Raw genomic sequence first — 17,069 nt, forward strand, 5'->3', positions numbered from 1 at the left:
CAGTCCCCGGCCAGGGAGCTACCCACATGGTGCAGCAGACCTCTCCTGTCTTGCCCACTGCTCCCCTCAGCAGTGTATTTCAGTGGATCTGCCTGTTCAGCTCCCCACTCTGTCTCTGGTGAATCCTCTCACCCCCTGCACCTCTGGCCTGTACCCCAGTTCTTATATGCATAAATAAATAAATAATTTTAAAATAAATAAATGTGTTAATGTCCTATCTCAGTTGCCCATGGCTCCTGTGGAATCCAAAAGGTCTCTTTCTCTTTTTATCAACTAAAATATCCTGCAAGGCTTCCCCAATAGGTAACTGGGATTTCAGCCAACAGAGAATCCAAAAATAAGCTCATGCATTCTGGGGTGCTTGTATTTTGCTTCTTTGGTCAGGCTCACCTCAGTGCTTTGGTTTTGCAGTTGGTGATGTATGTGGGCCAGGTGGCCAAGGATATCTTGAAGTGGCCCCGCCCATTCTCACCTCCTGTGGTAAAGCTGGAAAAGAGGATCATGGCTGAGTTCGGGATGCCGTCTACCCACGCCATGGCGGCCACTGCTATTTCCTTCACGCTCCTCATCTCAACAATGGACAGGTACCAGGTAAGGCCGCCTGACTCTCCCCCTTAACACTATCCCATAGAGTAAGGCAGCAAAACCAGCTTCTGCTTCAGAATTTTCCTTTAAAACTGCTTTGAGGGGCCTCCCTGGTGGCCTAGGGGTTAAGTCTCAGTGCTATCACTGCAGAGGCCTGAGTTCAATCCCCACCAGGGAGCTGACCCACATGGCGCAGCAGACCTCTCCTGTCCCGCCCTCTGCTCCCCTCAGCAGTGTGTTTCAGTAGATCTGCCTGCTCTGCTCCTCAGCCCTTTCATCAACATAGTCTGTCACCCTCTTTCCCCACTATATTCCCTCAAATATTCAACTTTCAAAAATAAAATCAGTTTTAAAAGAAAATGTGGTATAGGGGCCTCCCTGGTGGTACAAGGGGTTAAATCTTAGCACTAGGAAGCTTTCCCCAGCCATTGCAGAACAAGTTCGATCTCCAGCCAGGGAGCTACCCTCAGGGAACAGCAGACTTCTCCTGTCTCATCTGCTGCTCCCCTCAGTAGTGTTTCAGTGGATCTGCCTGTTCTGCTCCCCCACTCTGTCTCTGTTTGAACCCTCCTACCCCTACACCTCTAGGTCTACACCCCAGTTATTCTATGCAAAATAACTAAATAAAATCTTTTCAAAAATGAATAAATAAAACTGCTTTGAGAGGCTTTGAGGTTCAGGAAATAAAGGCTAAAGGGAACTGAGCCTCTTGGGCCACCACTGAAGATTTCCTCACCTATAAAGTGACCGTCTAAATCAGCATCTACATCCAATTGTGCCTGAGAAGTAGACACTGTTCACAGACAGCAGCATAAGACACGTGACATGGCCATTCCAGGGGACCAGGGAAGGTGTCCCCCCCATCTCTAGGAGCGTTTTCTCCCTGAGCCACCCGACTAGATAGCACTTGAACTAGCATGTCATCCTGTTGGCCTCAGACACGAGTAGTTTGTGATCCTAGTAAATGACCCTCCAGGGCTGAGATGATCCCACCAAATCCTTCTGCTAGACACCCGACTCAGGGGCAGAAAAGAGTCTGTGCCCCAAATTAGCCCCCAAGGATGACTCCGCCCCTGGTTGGAGCTCTGCCATTAGAAATAATCCCTCCCATGTTTTCTAGAAAACTGTCTAAATGACAGATTAATAAATGTTGAAAATGAAAGAATTTCAATTAATATCTGCTTAGATGCCAATTATAGTAAGACGGTTTAAAAGTCAACTATTGTTACTGCAGCCAGGCTGTGTTTCTCCGAGTTGAGAACTCTTGCACTAAAGTTGTGTGCAGTGTCATGTATTTTACCTTTACCCTCTGGAAGATTTCATTACTATGAACCAAGCTGACTTATATGTGAATGACAGTCATTTTTCTCCCTGCCCCTTCACCCCAGAAACCTAGGGGGATGGTTACTATTTGCAGTGGGGCAGAGATAGGAGTGTCAGCCTGATGTGGCTCTGGAGGAGGACAGGATAAGTCTTGGGTCCTGGTTCTCCCTCTGTCACCTGGAGCTAGACCTCACTTTCCTGACTGGGGTGGGGCAGCTCTCAGGAGTATGTCCGACTAAGTATATAATTGTTGTGACTTACTTAAATGTCACTCCAGCATGAAAAAAACCTCTGCACTCCCTCCTAGCATCTGTCTAGTTTGAGGCAGAGCTCTGAGCTGTGCTGTGTCATGGTGGGCCCAACCCCAGGGGCTGCTCCCCCATCCAGAGTGACCTGTAAGCATGAGGATATTGTTCAGGAAAACAGCAGCAAAAAATTCATCATCATCCTTTATATACTTTTTTTTTTTTTTTTGGTGCATAGAAGAACTAAGGTGTAGGCCAGAGTTGTGGGGGTGAGAGGATTCACCAGAGACAGAGTGGGGAACGGAAGGGGCGTATCTACTGAAATACACTGCTGAGGGGAGCAGCGGGTGAGGCAGGAGAGGTCTGCTACGCATATGGGTCAGCTCCCTGGCTGGGGATCAAACTCAGGCTGTAGCGGTGATAGCGCTGAGACTTAACCCCTAGGTCCAGGGAGTTCCCCTATACACTCATTTCTGTGTTTCCTGGTCTTTCTTAAAAATTCTTTCCACCTCTCCCCTCTGAAAAGAGATACAGCCATTTTCATAAGGCCCAGGCTGTCACAGACTTCTTTCCTATAAAGTTTTTTTTTTTAAAGATTTATTTATTTATTAATACAAGCCCTGGGTACAGTCAGAAGTGCGGGGGGGAGGGGGTGAGAGAATTCACCAGAGCCAGAGCTGGGAGCAGAGCAGGCAGAAGGCAGAAGGACCGAAGTACACTACTGAGGGGAGCAGCAGGCAGCAGGCGAGGTCTGCATGCTCTTTCCTATCAAGTTCTAATGATCAATATATTGAACTATTTATGTCATTTGCTCTAAGCAACTCTAAATACAGGCTCACTTACATATGTTGAGGTTCATGCCCAAACTTTAATTTCTGATTGCATGCATTCATGAAATTCTAGAGCTTTTCCTTAAATGAAAATCTGAGATCTACTGGTAAAATTTAAGAAAAGACCTACAACCTACATGGTGATGTAGTCACACGTTGCAGGGGACACACCGTGGACTTGCCCTCAGATTCTGTCACAGAAGGGAATTTTTCCCTGTCTGAGCCGCAGCTTCCGTGGGGAGGATTGAAGGTGGTGGGTGATGGGGGTGCAGATTGCTGCTCAAGTTCGAGACGAATGTGACTTACCATCAAGTTAAAGGTGCCCTTGACTATAGATGGGGCCAGGAATTGAACCTACCTCTGGGGCCCTGTGAAGAGTCAAGGAGGCAGGGGCCGCCTGTGCTTTGCAGAAGACAGGCACTACTCTGTGGTCTGTACTCTTTTCCCATCCCCGAGAAAGGCCATGAATCGCATCTGTACCTGCAGCTCAGGTCCAGAGTACCCGTGTGTTCCTCAAGTGACTCAGCACTAGCCCAGGTCCTCCGGCTGCAGCGGTTCCCCACCAGCAGCTGTGGAGATTTCATAACCCCTGGACTTCGGCCTTGACATCTGCCCATGAACAGGCCCCTTCTTAGCCGGGCCCATTGTCCGGGGTTGCTTTGAGGAGCTGGCTGTTCCCAGGCTCTGTCACCTCAGCATGTGACAGGCAATGGCTGGGGGAAGTCAGGTGCCAGCCCCGCCTGCCCACCTTGTCCCTTGCTCAATACCCAGTGTTTCATAAATTTTACTTAAAAGTAGATCGACATCAGGACGTTATATAGTCCTCTAAACCTGCCAGCTCAGCAGCCCCGTCACAAGTCTTAGTTGCATGTTTGCTTCTGTACAGCATCCTCAGACCCCTCCCCTCCTCGCGCCTTGGGTTGCCCTGTTTGCTCATCCAGTGCTGGTCCAGGGATGCGGGATCCAGCGCAGCCTCTGGGGTTGGGGGTGTTGGGGCGCACCGTTCCCTGGCAGGTGGCCTCTGCAGCACAGTCTCACCTCCTTCCACCCATTCTCTCCGCCCCGCAGTACCCTTTCGCCCTGGGCCTGGTGCTGGCCGTGGTGTTCTCCGCCTTGGTGTGTCTCAGCCGACTCTACACCGGGATGCACACCGTGCTGGTAAGGCTTCGCGTCGGGGCTTGCTGGGCTGGAGTCGGGGCCACGTGTCAGTGCGTGCCTCGGGTGCGTGTTCTGGGGCTATTTGCCTGTGCGATGATGTCCCCCAGCCAGCCAGTGATTAATACCAGGAATGAGGCTTCAAGACATTGCCCAGGAGGCTGAGCTGGGCTAGGCTGAAGGTCGGCTGGCACGGTGATGGAGGCCCACGTCCTTTGTTTTCATGTGGGTTTGCTGCTGTAAACCCGGCAGTGCCAGGAGACGTCCCGGGGTAGGGCTGGGGGGGTGATGGCGTGGCCGCAATGCCCTGCTTCAGACCCCACGGAGCAGGACCTGAAGTTGCAGGGCCTCAGTTGGCCTCGCAGGACAAGGGCCCCCAGAATCAGAGCTCATTTTCTTTGCACTGTCCCAGGGGTGCACCCAGGGAGACGCCTCTGTGTTGGAAAGTCTGCATTTTGCCACATTAGGAATGGTCTCCTTGGAGGCGGGGTACCCCAGGTCACGTGGCCTCTGAGCACTTGTCTGGGGCGGTCCACTGCCTTGCAGTGCCAGAGCAGAGCGGCCCTGGTTCAGCATTGTGCTGAGAAGGACTGCAAAGAGAGATTGTTCCCCGCTAATGTGCCCTCAGTATGAACGCAGAAATGGGGCTAGACCAGACCTGGGAGGGAAGACCCCCCCACCATGTGGGGCTCTTTCTGGGGCCTCTATTGGCTGGCAAGGGGGAGGAGAGGGGAAAAGGGAGCAGGTTTGGGGGAGAGTGGGTCAAAAAGGTAGAGGCCAAGATCCAGCGGGGAGGAAGCCCAGAGGATGGGCCTAGGGCTTCAGGGAACACTCCACAATTCAGCCCCGCGCCCCCTTTCATCTTAAAAGTACAAACCCTGACTCTGCGGAAAGCAGGGAGGTGCTGAGCCCTTAGCGTCTAGGGTGGAGGCCTCGCGTGTGGCAAACAATGGAGTCGAGAGCAGTGATTTGAATGCACCGTTTTCTTTGCTCCAAATTAATGCAAATAGTATCCAAGATGAACAAAATATCCAACTTTTAACTAAAGGCAAGATCCGACTCTGCCTCTTTGTCCCCTGCCCCCTCCACACCCCAGTCCTGGCCCAGACTCGGAGAAAGGGGCCCAGATCTTGAAATCGCCCCAGGAGCATCTGGGGCCAGTGTCCCTGGCCTCCCTGCAGAGGAGGCTCATCCCTGCTGTGCCCACCCCAGGGCTCCTGATGGCCTCAGCTGGCAGGGCAGGAGGGGAGGGGACTTCCGGATAAGCTACACCTCACAGTATAAAGAGGTTATCTCCAAATATGTCCACAGACTTAAATATGGAAGGAAGCCGAATTCTCCCGGGTGATTTAGCATTTCTTTTATCTGGGGCTACTTTTTATAACTTCCGTGGGTTTTAGAAACGATGAAAAATGGTCTTGGGAACTCAGGGTAAAATTAAAACCAAAATATATATGAGAAAGTAGAGCGGATGATGTGAATAGAGGGCAGAGAAAACCCACCTCGGGGAATTACAGCTGCTTGTTTTCCCTTCCCCTTTAAAGTGGGTTATGGGTTTGGAGAAGCAGGTGTTTGTGGGGAAGGCCTGTTAGACCTGTCATTTTGATGCCAGGAGCCTCGTTCAGTCCCTCTTTGGGGAGCCCTGTCCCAGGAGAGGCTGGAGCTGGGGGCCAGTGCACCTCTGCTCCTGTCCCACCACCACTGCTGGGACTCTTTACTCTCAGAATTTATTTATTTTATATTTTTTTAAGATTTATTTATTTATACAAGAACCAGGGTACAGGCCAGATGTGCGGGAGGGTGAGGGGATTCACCAGAGACAGAGCAGGGAACAGAACAGTCAGACTGACTGAAATATACTGCTGAGGGGAGCAGCGGGCGAGACAGGAGAGGTCTGTCCCACCATGTGGGTATCTCCGTGGCCAGCGGGGATTGAACCGGCACTGCAGAGGCTGTGGACAGGTTCACAGCGCTGTGCTCAACCCCCTGCACCACCAGGGAGGCCCCCTACACTCAGAATTTACTTCATAAAGATCTCAGACCTTGTGCAGACCCAAGCCCCTCTAGGGCCACCAGCCAGAGCCTGGCCCAGTGCAAAGCTACATGGTTTTTGGTAGTAGGAGGGAGTGATTGGTTTGCATTGTGGGCGGAGTTATGCATTGGTTGTATGCCAGGCCTGGAGTGAGATTGGGAGATACTGAGGTAACAAAACCTATGTTGCCCTTCTGGGTCTCTACATCTACCAGCAGAGGCACAGGTATAAGCTGTGGGGGACTTGATATCACAAGCTCTGTAATTAGCATGTCAGAGCAGGGCCAGCTCAGATGGCACAACTCCTCTGCACCCCTCACCATCAGGAACCGCCATGCACCCATGATTCTCAGCCCTGGCTACGGGTTCAAATCCCATGAATGCTTTGAAAAACTATCTCTGGGAATATTTGAACACATGCGTTTATAGCTTCCACATCATTCACAATAGCCAAAAGGTGGAAGCAACCCACATATCCATCGAGGAAGGTATGGGTAAACAAAACGTGGTCCACCCACTCAACAGATTGTGATTCAGCCTTAAAAAGAAGAATATTCTGTCCCAGTTTACAGTGTGGCTGAACCTGGAGGACTTGGCACCGAGAGAAAGCAGCCTGTCACAGAGGACAAATACTATGAGTCCATCGATATGACGTCCCTACACTGGTTAGGTTCAGAGAGGCAGAGGAGAAGGCTGGTGGCCAGGCAGGTGGGGATGGGAGTCACTGTTCATGAGCAGAGTTTCAGCTGGGAAAATGAGAAAAGTTCTGGAGCTGAATGGCTGCGATAGTTACATCACCATGTGAATTACTTAACACCACATCCCAACAGCCTGACAGTCACCAGGCCTTATCAGTTCTGTCTCTTCAAGGTGCCTTTTTTTTTGCCAAAGATTTATTTATGCATACAAGAACTGGGGTGCAGGCCAGAGGTGTGGGGTGGTGGTGAGAGGATTCACTGGACAGAGTGGGCACCAGAACAGGCAGATCTACTGAAATACACTGCTGAGGGGAGCAGCAGGGGAGACAGGAGAGGTCTGCTGCACCATGTGGGTCAGCTCCTTGGCTGGGGATTGAACTTGTGCTGCAGTGGCTGCGGACATCTTCATAGGTTGTGTCTTAACCCATTGCGCCACCAGGGAGGCCCTCAAGCTGATTTTTATTGAGATCTTATCTTTCCTATCCTAGCCAGTGATTTCCAGCCACAATTTGCTGGTGTTTAGTTTCATGTTTTTTTGGCTTGAAGAATAAACCAGCTGCAACAGCTGAAGGGTGGGGTGGTGGGGCAGGGAGAAGAAAGAGAGGGTAGAGAGTCTTGAAGGGACTGAGGAGCTCATGGGATCCAACATGGTGGAGTCAAGGTCAGTCTCAAGAAGGGCGAGAACCAGGTTGACTTTGAGAGTGTCCTCCTCTCCCTTCAGAGGCCAATGTCTCACAGAGCTCTGCTCACTCAACTTCTCTCTCAGATCAAAACTTGAATGTCCAGATTGAATCAAGTACTATCCTTGGGTCAGTGAAACAGGCAGGAGGAGGGGACAGGGTCACAGAGCAGAAATGGGAGCTTGGAGGCCACCCATCTTGAGCTGCAAAGGCATTACCAGGACTGGGACTAGGAAGCAGCCCAGAAAGTTCTTGGCCTCTGAGAAAGCCCAAACTAGTACCAGCAGCATGAGTCAGGGCGCCTTCAGTACAAATAACAGACACCTGAAGCTCAAGCTCACTTAAGCTTAAAGGGAAATGCATTGTTTTTCTGACCACGGTGTGGGAAGGCAGGTGCAGGCAGTCAGGTCTATGTCGGCATCTCATGTTGCCCCCATTCTTGCCCAAGCTTCTCTTTGCATCTCTCTGCATGGAGAATCCATGCTCTTAGGCTGCCTTCTCTCCAAGGCTGCTTCCAGGGAGCACTGGCCCCTAGTTCTTGGCTTCACTCCTGAAACAGTTGCAATGGGGAAAATTCCAGGAAAGGTCTCTCACTGGACAGATCTGGATGAAACTCACTGCTGCAGCCATGGCTGTCCGGAGGGTGTCCAGCTGGGTCAGCAGCCAGCCTGTGCAAGCAGGGGGCCATGACTGGCAGTGAGGATGAGGGCTGGCTTAGGACTGGCATGTAGGAGGGACCATGCTCCAAAATAAAGGGGGTAAGCAGAAGAGGGCAGACAGAACCGTAGGGAGATCCTGCTTCATAGACGTCCTTGCATTTTTTCTATATCTTTTGAAGCCTCAACTTGACATGATGTTGTGTTTGTGTTGGGGTGGGGAGAAGAAAGGCTAGAGAAAATGGAGAAGACTCAGCATTTTATATTTATAATGCCCCAAATTAATCAACTTAAACAATTAACTTTGCCCTTTGACTAAGGAAGCAATTTATCCCTAATATATTGGTAAAATTACCCAGAATATTTGTTGTTTTTAGATTAGTGGATATTTATATGTGAATAAACAATGAATGGTTGTTCCATGATTTTGAACTTGAATTAGCTGAAATGCTGCTCTCTTTCATTGTCCCCATGTTGTTTGATCTGTGTATAATTTTATAGATATTAGGTTTTATTTGCTTAATCATTTGTTTTTCCCCCTAAGTATTGCTTTCGTTTTGGTTGGAATTGGAGAATGTTGAAAAGGCTTCTCAAATATTAAATTATCTGCAGACCATACAGAACTGTTCTGGCTTTGGACTAGAGCATTTGGGGTGTTTTTTTCAAGTTGTTTGAAACCACTTTAAAAAACTTACTTCAAACTGCCTTATTTAATATGGAGAAGAAAGCTAATTGGAATATAGATGACCCCCAAGCAAAACCTCACCTTCTGCTCTGCCCTTTTGGATGGGTTTGTTTTTGAGAAACAGGGGGATTTGGTCTTTCTGAGCAGCCCCCACATTATTATGCCCACTATTTTCTCTTTAATATTTTACCTATATATTAAAACAGATTATTTCTGGTTTCAAAGGTAGTTTTTTGGGTTGTTTTTTTTTTTTTTTTTTTTTTGAGGAACATCACTATTTGTTCACCACCGTAGAAGTTCCACCCGTCTCTGGTTAGGGAGATGTAAAGGAAGCTAAAGGCATTGTGTCCTTCATATTTGTTGAGTCAAAATCAGGGCTTGCTACAGCTTTCAGCAAGAACTGCATGCAGTGTGTATTCCTAACAACAAACATAGCAGATTTTTAAGCTCTTTCTCAACACCATCCACAAAGCCACAGCTGGCACACAGTGGGGCAGCTATAATGTTGATAGTATATTGGATTATTCTAGATCTGCTTGTTTTTCTTCAATACTACCAGAATATTCCTTTAAGACTTATCTTTTTTTCAAATTCCTTTTTTTTAAAGCAAAACTCACCTCTAATTTCTATCTCACTAATGTAAACTCTTGGGGCTTAAGTATATGAGTCGATAACTGTGTAATGTATGCAGGGAAAACATTCATGAGGGATGCTGGAAAATTAAATCTTATTACCCAAAATCCCCAAACCAACAGATGGGGCCCAGCTGCTCGGGATGTGTGGGGTGGATGGCTACTTGACGTGTCTGCATCTAGTGGGGGAGCTGAGCTGAGCCTGGGGTACAGCCTACAAATGCCCAGTGACAGAAGTGAGTCACAATTAGGTGGTAGTCAGGGATCCCTCCAGGCTAGTAAGCCCAAAACTAAAGGGCCCCACAGGCATGGGCTGGCGCTGGCCTGGTTCTGGCCTGGGGCTGGCCTGGTACTGGGCTGGGGCTGGCCTGGTACTTGGCTGGGACTGGTGGTGGCCTGGTGCTGGCCTGATACTGGGTCAGTGCTGGACTGATACTGGGCCTGGTGCTGGGCCTGGTTCTGGCCTGATACTAGGTTGGTGCTGACCTGTTGCTGGGTCTGTGTGTCACAACAAGGAAGCCACTTCTTCCTGCTGCACTGAAGACAGGTTGGCCTCCAGCATCCTGTGGCCTCAGGAGCTGTGTGCTGTGTTGTCAGACCTAAGGGCACATGACAACCCATGGTTTGCCTGGCTGGGCAAATGGACTTGACCTGCAGCTACAGAGGGGTCCCTTGGGGCAGAGTAGGACAGACCAGGTGGCTGTAAGGAAGCAGGGAGTTTACCTCAGTGAGAAAGATATGAAGGTACCACATATCCCACGCTACTGACAGGGAGTTCGGGCAAATGCCTAAAGTCTTGGTGAGACTGAGAACACACCCACTTTCCCAAATAGAAAACCAGCCACCTTGGAGGACAGAGCCTGGATTGGAGTTCTAGCTGCTGAGTGCCGTCCTGTGTCCAGGGGAGGCCCAGTCACTGTAAGCTAGGACTAAGAGATTGATTCAACCTGCCCTAAAAGCCCATGTCACAATTCTTCATTAGGCACTTGCTTTCTGGATGACAAAACGTTACTCTTTCATTGGAGGGTGAGGTTTTCAATGAACTTATAACCATGGACCTCTCTGGATGGAAAATAAACGGTCTTCAAATTTTGCTTGTGAAATCTGCTTTTGTGAAATGGATCAGAATTTCCCTTTAGTTGCATGATTTTTAGAGAGGATGCTTGGCCCCTGGGGGAAATACATACACCTGTTTCGTGGTCAGCTCATCGCTGCCTTGGCTTTGACTGATACTGCATGCCCTTGTGCCGTGATTTCACTGCCATTTTGTAAGTTAGTCCTACTAGTGGGACAAAAGGACAGATGAAATGATTTACTGTGCTGCCTCCACTAACTTCTGAAGCCCGGGAATAAAGCCTTATTTCTAAATCTAATCCAATCATAAGAGAGAAATCAATTTAGTTCAATAAACTGTTCTCTTCCTCCTGCTGCTGCTTCTCCCCCTCCTACAATAATTGAACAAATACATACAGACATTGGAAAGAGGCTGCAGTATTATTTAAAATGGTGCAACGTGCAAAGCAGTCTTTTTTGCATTTTATTGAGTCAGATGTGACAAGGTCTGTCCATTTGTCTGAATGTCCATTTACCGTGGGAGACTAGTCCAGCTTATTTGTTTCAATCTTAGCTTGTCTTGCCTGTAAAAAGAAACTTTCACTTGTGAATCACTTGTAATAAAAGACTGTGCATGCCTAGATGCTGCGTATCGAGCTTCTAGAACTCCCACAGGGAATGGGGGACTCTCCATGTGGGAGAAGAGATGGAGCGCTGGACAGCAGCAGGAGTCTCTTTGGGGTCCAGTGCTTAGGGGAGAGAAAGCCCCGGGCGAGAAGTCTGAAGACTCGCGCCTCCTGCTTTTAAACATTTCGTGTCATAAATGGCACGGGGATGTGGGTGTGAGGGTCAGGGAGAGGAGGAGCTTCTACATTTCCTTGTGAACTTGAGAATTTCATAGAGAACTGGGTGCCTACTTCTTGGATATAGGTGTGTAAGTAGTACCTAAAGAATCAGGAGAGAGAAATGTGTCAGACAAAAAGCTTGGGATTTAATTCTAGGGTCTCTACTTTCTTGTTCAAATAAGAAACTTTGAAAAACTGTTTAAAAAGCGTTTTTTGTTTGTCACACGGCATACAAAGAAGAAAGGAGACAATTGATAAATGCACATCTCGATTAATTTTCACTACACTAAATACAAGTTGTCCCTGCCAGGTTACCATAAATAAAGTATTTCCAGAGTCTCAGAAATCCCCTTCTATCTTCTCTCTGCATCTCCCCTAAGATATCCCTCCACAGCCCCTCCTTAGTGGGGGGGTTAGTTCTTGATCACTATCACTTCTATGGCCTGAGTTCTATCCCCAGCCAGGGAGCTGACCCACATGGCACAGCAGACCTCTTTTGTCTCGCCCGCTGCTCCCCTTAGCAGTGTATTTCAGTAGACCCACCTGTTCTGCTCACCACTCTGTCTCTGGTGAATCCTCTCATCCCCCGTACCTCTGTTCTACACTCCAGTTCTCTGCAAAAATAAATATAATCTTAAAAAAAAAAATTCCCCTCCCCAGATTTCTGACATCAAACATTGGCTGAACTTCACATAAATGGAATTATATAGTATGCATTCTTCTGCATTAGGCTTCTTTAATTTACTGTTTTATTTGTGGTGGTTCAGTCTTCCTCATTATAACTGTGGTTCATGGATTTCTGTTGTTATACAGTATTAAATTATGTGATTACATCACACTTTATCTCTTCTATTACTCAAGGATGTTTGGGTGCTTCCTGTTAGAGGCTTTATAAATGATGCTGCCAGAAGCCTTTTAGGGCAAACACGAACATTTATACTGCTGAGGATGAATGTAAAAGTAAAAGCACCAGAATGTCAAGTATACATAGATTCATTCCTAGCATGTATAGTTGTGTTTTCTGAAGAATTGTACTAATGTGCACTTGCATCTGGAGTGTGCAGGATTTCCTTTTCTCTCCACCCTTGCCAGCTCTTGCTAATGTCAGTCATTTTCATATTAGCCGTTCTAGTGGGTATGCAGCTGTATCTCATGGGGGTTTCATTGTGGAATTTCTGATCAATTATGACATTCAGCCCCATTTCATAGCCATTTGTCTATCCTCTTTTGTGTGGTGCCTGTATGTTTTGCCCATTTTTTATTGTAATACTGGTCTTTTCTGGAAGGATTTATCAGTGAGTGATTGATCAAATTGATATATTGTCAATTTCTCTTCCATCTGGTAGTTTGCCTTTTTACTGCATTAGTGGTATCTTTAAGTGAACAAAAAGCCCCTAGTCTAATTATCTTTCCCTCTGGTTACAACTTGTTGTGTCCTGTTTAAGATATTTGTGTCCACAAGACCATGGAGATACTCTGTTTTGTTTGAGAAGTTTTATTATTTTACTTATTTAAATCTACAGTCTACTTAGAATTGATTTTGTGATCATTTTTGTTCTATAGGAATACCCAATATTTCAGGACCATTTATAAAAGGCTTGTCCTTTGTCTGTTTACAAGTATCAACCTTGTCATAAATAAAATGATGGTGGATTCTATATATATATACCCATCACTCTTTTCCATTAGTTTGTCTATCTCCATGCCAATTCCACTCTCACTTACTGTAGCTTTATAAGACATAAGACTTCTTGCCAGGCCTGAAAGTCCTCCAACTTTGCTCTTCTTCAAAATCATCTGTGTTATGCTAGGTCTTTTGTACTGTCATACACATTTGAAATCAATCTGTCATTTTCTCCAGTGCTGAACTTTTTTTTTTTAATGCATGCATTCATGAAATTCTAGAACTTTTCCTTTTTTAAAGATTTATTTATTTATACAAGCACTGGGTACAGTCAGAAACGTGGGCGGGTGAGAGGATTCACCAGAGCCAGAGTGGGGAGCAGAACAGGCAGACTAACAGAATACACTGCTGAGGGGAGCAGCGGGCGGCAGGAGAGGTCCACGTGGGATATGCGCCCGCCGACCTGGGATCGAACCGGCGCTGAAGAGGCTGCAGGCAGCTTTGCAGCCCAGCACTCAACCACTGCGCCACCGGGGAGGCCCCACTGAACTTTTTATAGGGATTAAATTGAATCTTCTAGATCAAAATTTGGGAGAATTGGCATCTTCTGCAGTGTTGAATATTCTAATGTATGTGAGTAGGACATTCTTCTGTTTAGATCTTCATTTTGTCTCAGTAATGTTGTCATTTACTATATAGATTTATTCCTAAGTATTTGATGTGTTTGATGTTGTTGAAAATTATATTAGTTTCAATTTCTAAGTATCTGTACCATGTACCTATGGAAATATATTTTGGGGCATTGACATCCTGTGATCTTACTAATTCATTAATTAAATGCTTGTGTAGCCTTTGGGAATTTCTATTTACACAATGATGTCATCAGTGAACACCAGATTTACTTCTTTCTCTTCAATATTTATTTGTTTGCCTTACCACTTGGACTTGTCTCTCAAGTATGGTGTGATTGTTCTTGGTAAACTCTGGGAGAAAGTGTTTTATATTTCATCCTTAAATACCGTGTTGTTGGTGCCAATTATCAGTGTAGGGAAGTTTCTTTTATTCCTTATTTGCTTATTTTATTCCTTATTTGAGTTGTTTAAAAATCCATAAACAGTATTGACTTTTAAGTAATTTTTTGTATTTATTGAGATGACCATATGATTTTTCTTTATTTTGTGAAATGTTATGATTTACATTGATTTTTTATTACTAAACAAATTTTGCATGTCTTGAATAAATGCAATGTGATCATTATATATTATCTTTTTATATCATGGCATATGATGTTTCCTTCTTGTTGGTTTTGATATCAAGGTCATTCTGCCTTCATAAAACGGTGTAGAAATTATTTTCCTAATTTTTCCTATTTTCTAAAAGAATTTCTATGAGGTTACATTAGTTTTTTCCTTGAAGAATTTATCAGTAACCTGATTGGCCCTGTAATATATTTATCTTGGAGAAAAGATTTTTAATTATATATATTTTTTATGCTATAAGAAATACTAATATTTTCTACATTTTCCTTTATCAATATAGGTTATATTCTAGGATGTTGTCCAGTTAATCTCATTTGTCAAATTAATTGGCATTATTGTTTAGAAGTCTCGTTATCTTTGTAGACTCTATAATGATTTCCGTTTTCCTTCCAGGTTTGATTTCCATTATTAATCAGTTTTGTGGGAGCTTATCAATTTTAGTAGTTTTCTCAAAGAACCACCTCTTGATTTTGTTAATTTTCTCCACTGTACACATTATTTTTTGCTCTTTATTATTTTCATTCTTTTTTCAAAATTAATTTGCTTTTTTTCTTTCTAGTGTATTTGAAGTAGATTCTTATTGGGCTTTTAGCCTTCCCTCTTTTTCCAGTAGATCATTTAAGGCTCTATTTTTCCCCTAAAAATGTTTAGTTGATCCTACAAGTATTAATAGGTTGTTTTTCATTTTCTTTCAATTAAAAATATTCTCCAATTTTATTTCTGTATTATTGAGAATATATTATTTCAATTTCTAAATATTTGAGAATTTCCTAATTATTCTTCTAAAATTTATTTCCAGCTTCATTTCCCTATAGGCAAAGAGGATACTTTACTTGATTTTCATGTCTTGAAATTTATTAAAATTTTCTTTCCAGCATATGGCTAATTTTTATAAATTTTCAATGTGGTTTTTGTAATTGTTGCATACAGCATTTTATATGTCAGGTCAATTCTATATCCTTATCAAATTTTTTCTACTTTTTTTCATTGCTGAAAAAGTATATAAAGTTTTTCATTATGATTGCAGATTTATCTATTTCTCCTGTTAGTTTTGTCAGTCTTTCATGTATTTCGAACTGCTTTGAAGCAATGTCATTTTTAAGTTGTTGTCTCTGATAGACTAACTCTATTATCATTATGAAATGACAAAATCATTTTGTCTCTGTCATGTCTCTCACCGTAAAGTCCACATTGTCTAGGATTCATCCAGCAAACTCAGCTCTCTCTTGTTTACCATTTTGCAAAGACTTTAGTCAGCCTTTCACTTTCAACTTTTCTTTATCCTTGTATTTTTGTGTGAAGTACTTGTTGTTCTTGTGAGAAATATGTTGGAGGTCAAGTTTTGTTTTTAATTTAGTTTGACAATTTTACCTTTTAGTTGATTAGTCCATTATCCCATCATGTAAAGTGATATGCTTGATTTTAATCTGCCATATTGCTCTCTCTTAACTTTGCTCCCACCTGTGTTTATTTTTCATTGTTGATGCCTTTTGCATTAGATATTTAACTTTCCCGTTTTCCCTCCCGTTAGCTTGTTGTAAAATTCTTTCAATTCTGTTAGTTGTTACCTTTTAATAATCTAAGAGATAACAACATGCATCCTTGATTTATGAGAAGCAAATGGAAATGACTGCCTTTTCCACTTCCTTGGAAGAGTGGGCTATGACATTTGATTTGATATTGTTTAATTCTCACTTTGTTTATGCACATATTCTCTCTGCTGCTCCTTATTCCTTTCTACGGTTTGTTCTTCCATCTGGCATTTCATTCCTTTTCCTAAATTACGCTATTTAGTATTTCTTTTAGCATGACTCTGCTAAAACCATGAATTCCCTTTTTTTCTCTTCTTGCAATGTCTTTATTCTCCCTTCACTTTTGAAGGCTGTTTACTTAGAAACAGAATTACCTGTGTGGTTCTTTGCCGCAATCTGAGCTAGGGTCGCCTTTGTACCTGTCCAGGATGTAGACTTAGTGCTGCCTGCTGGGCCACATTGGCAGTGAGTTTCCAGATCCCATACCCCCCAAACAAGGATGGATGTTCTTAAAAGTTGTGGTCAATCCATTGGTATAAGCTTGGGGTGGTGGGGAGCATTCTGCAAACTGTATTAGACCTAAAGTGTACGTTCCTAGCCTTCCATGCTTTTTAGTTTCCTCTAAAGCATATAACTACGCAAATATAAAAGTACATATAAAAACAACATTTATACTTCTTGTAAGTGCTTTACATGCCTTCGTCACCCCTCAGGCTGCTCACGGGAAGCTATGAAGGCAGTGCTCTGATGATACCAAATAGGTCAAGAGGAATTGAGTAATCTGGCCAAGGTTTTGGGGTTGGCAAGAAACTGAGCTGAGATTAAAACCAAACAGTCTGACTTCAGAACCCCTGCTTGTAGATACCACTCTGTACTATTGTCCCAAGATGTTCATTAATGCATTTAATAGCAAACAGTGGAAATATACTAAAAGTCCATCCATCAGATCTTGTTAAATAAAGTATGGTATTTCCATGGAGCAGGATGCTATAGAGCCATAAAATAGTGTAGTTCTGTCATTATGGAAAGAAGCGTGTGACACTGTCCAGGAGAAAGCAGGTTACAGAGCGGCCCGCCCAGTGGGGTGTGGTTGGCTAGAATGTTGTGCGGTGGGAGGGGGTTGTCGGCCATGCAGAGGGCGCTGAGTTGCCCTGTGACTAGTGAACTTAGCTGGTTTTGACAAAACCAATACAACTATTTTTGTTTAATGGACCATGTCTTATTTTTCCTCTATCT

General features: G+C 44.7%; 1 protein-coding gene across 1 annotated transcript in view; it reads left to right on the plus strand.

Annotated features, from left to right (window-relative positions):
• Positions 1–417: 417 nt before the first annotated feature.
• SGPP2 (sphingosine-1-phosphate phosphatase 2) overlaps positions 418–17,069 on the plus strand; it is a gene marked incomplete at its 5' end in the record, with an annotated part of 32,995 nt that continues 16,343 nt past the window's right edge. The window contains 2 exons of the mRNA XM_084255087.1: positions 418–591; positions 4,052–4,141. Coding sequence (XP_084111213.1) covers positions 418–591; positions 4,052–4,141 — 264 coding nt within the window. The remainder of the gene's footprint in view (positions 592–4,051; positions 4,142–17,069) is intronic.

Source organism: Talpa europaea, assembly GCF_964194135.1.
Source record: "Talpa europaea genome assembly, chromosome: 1".
NCBI lineage: Eukaryota > Metazoa > Chordata > Mammalia > Eulipotyphla > Talpidae > Talpa > Talpa europaea.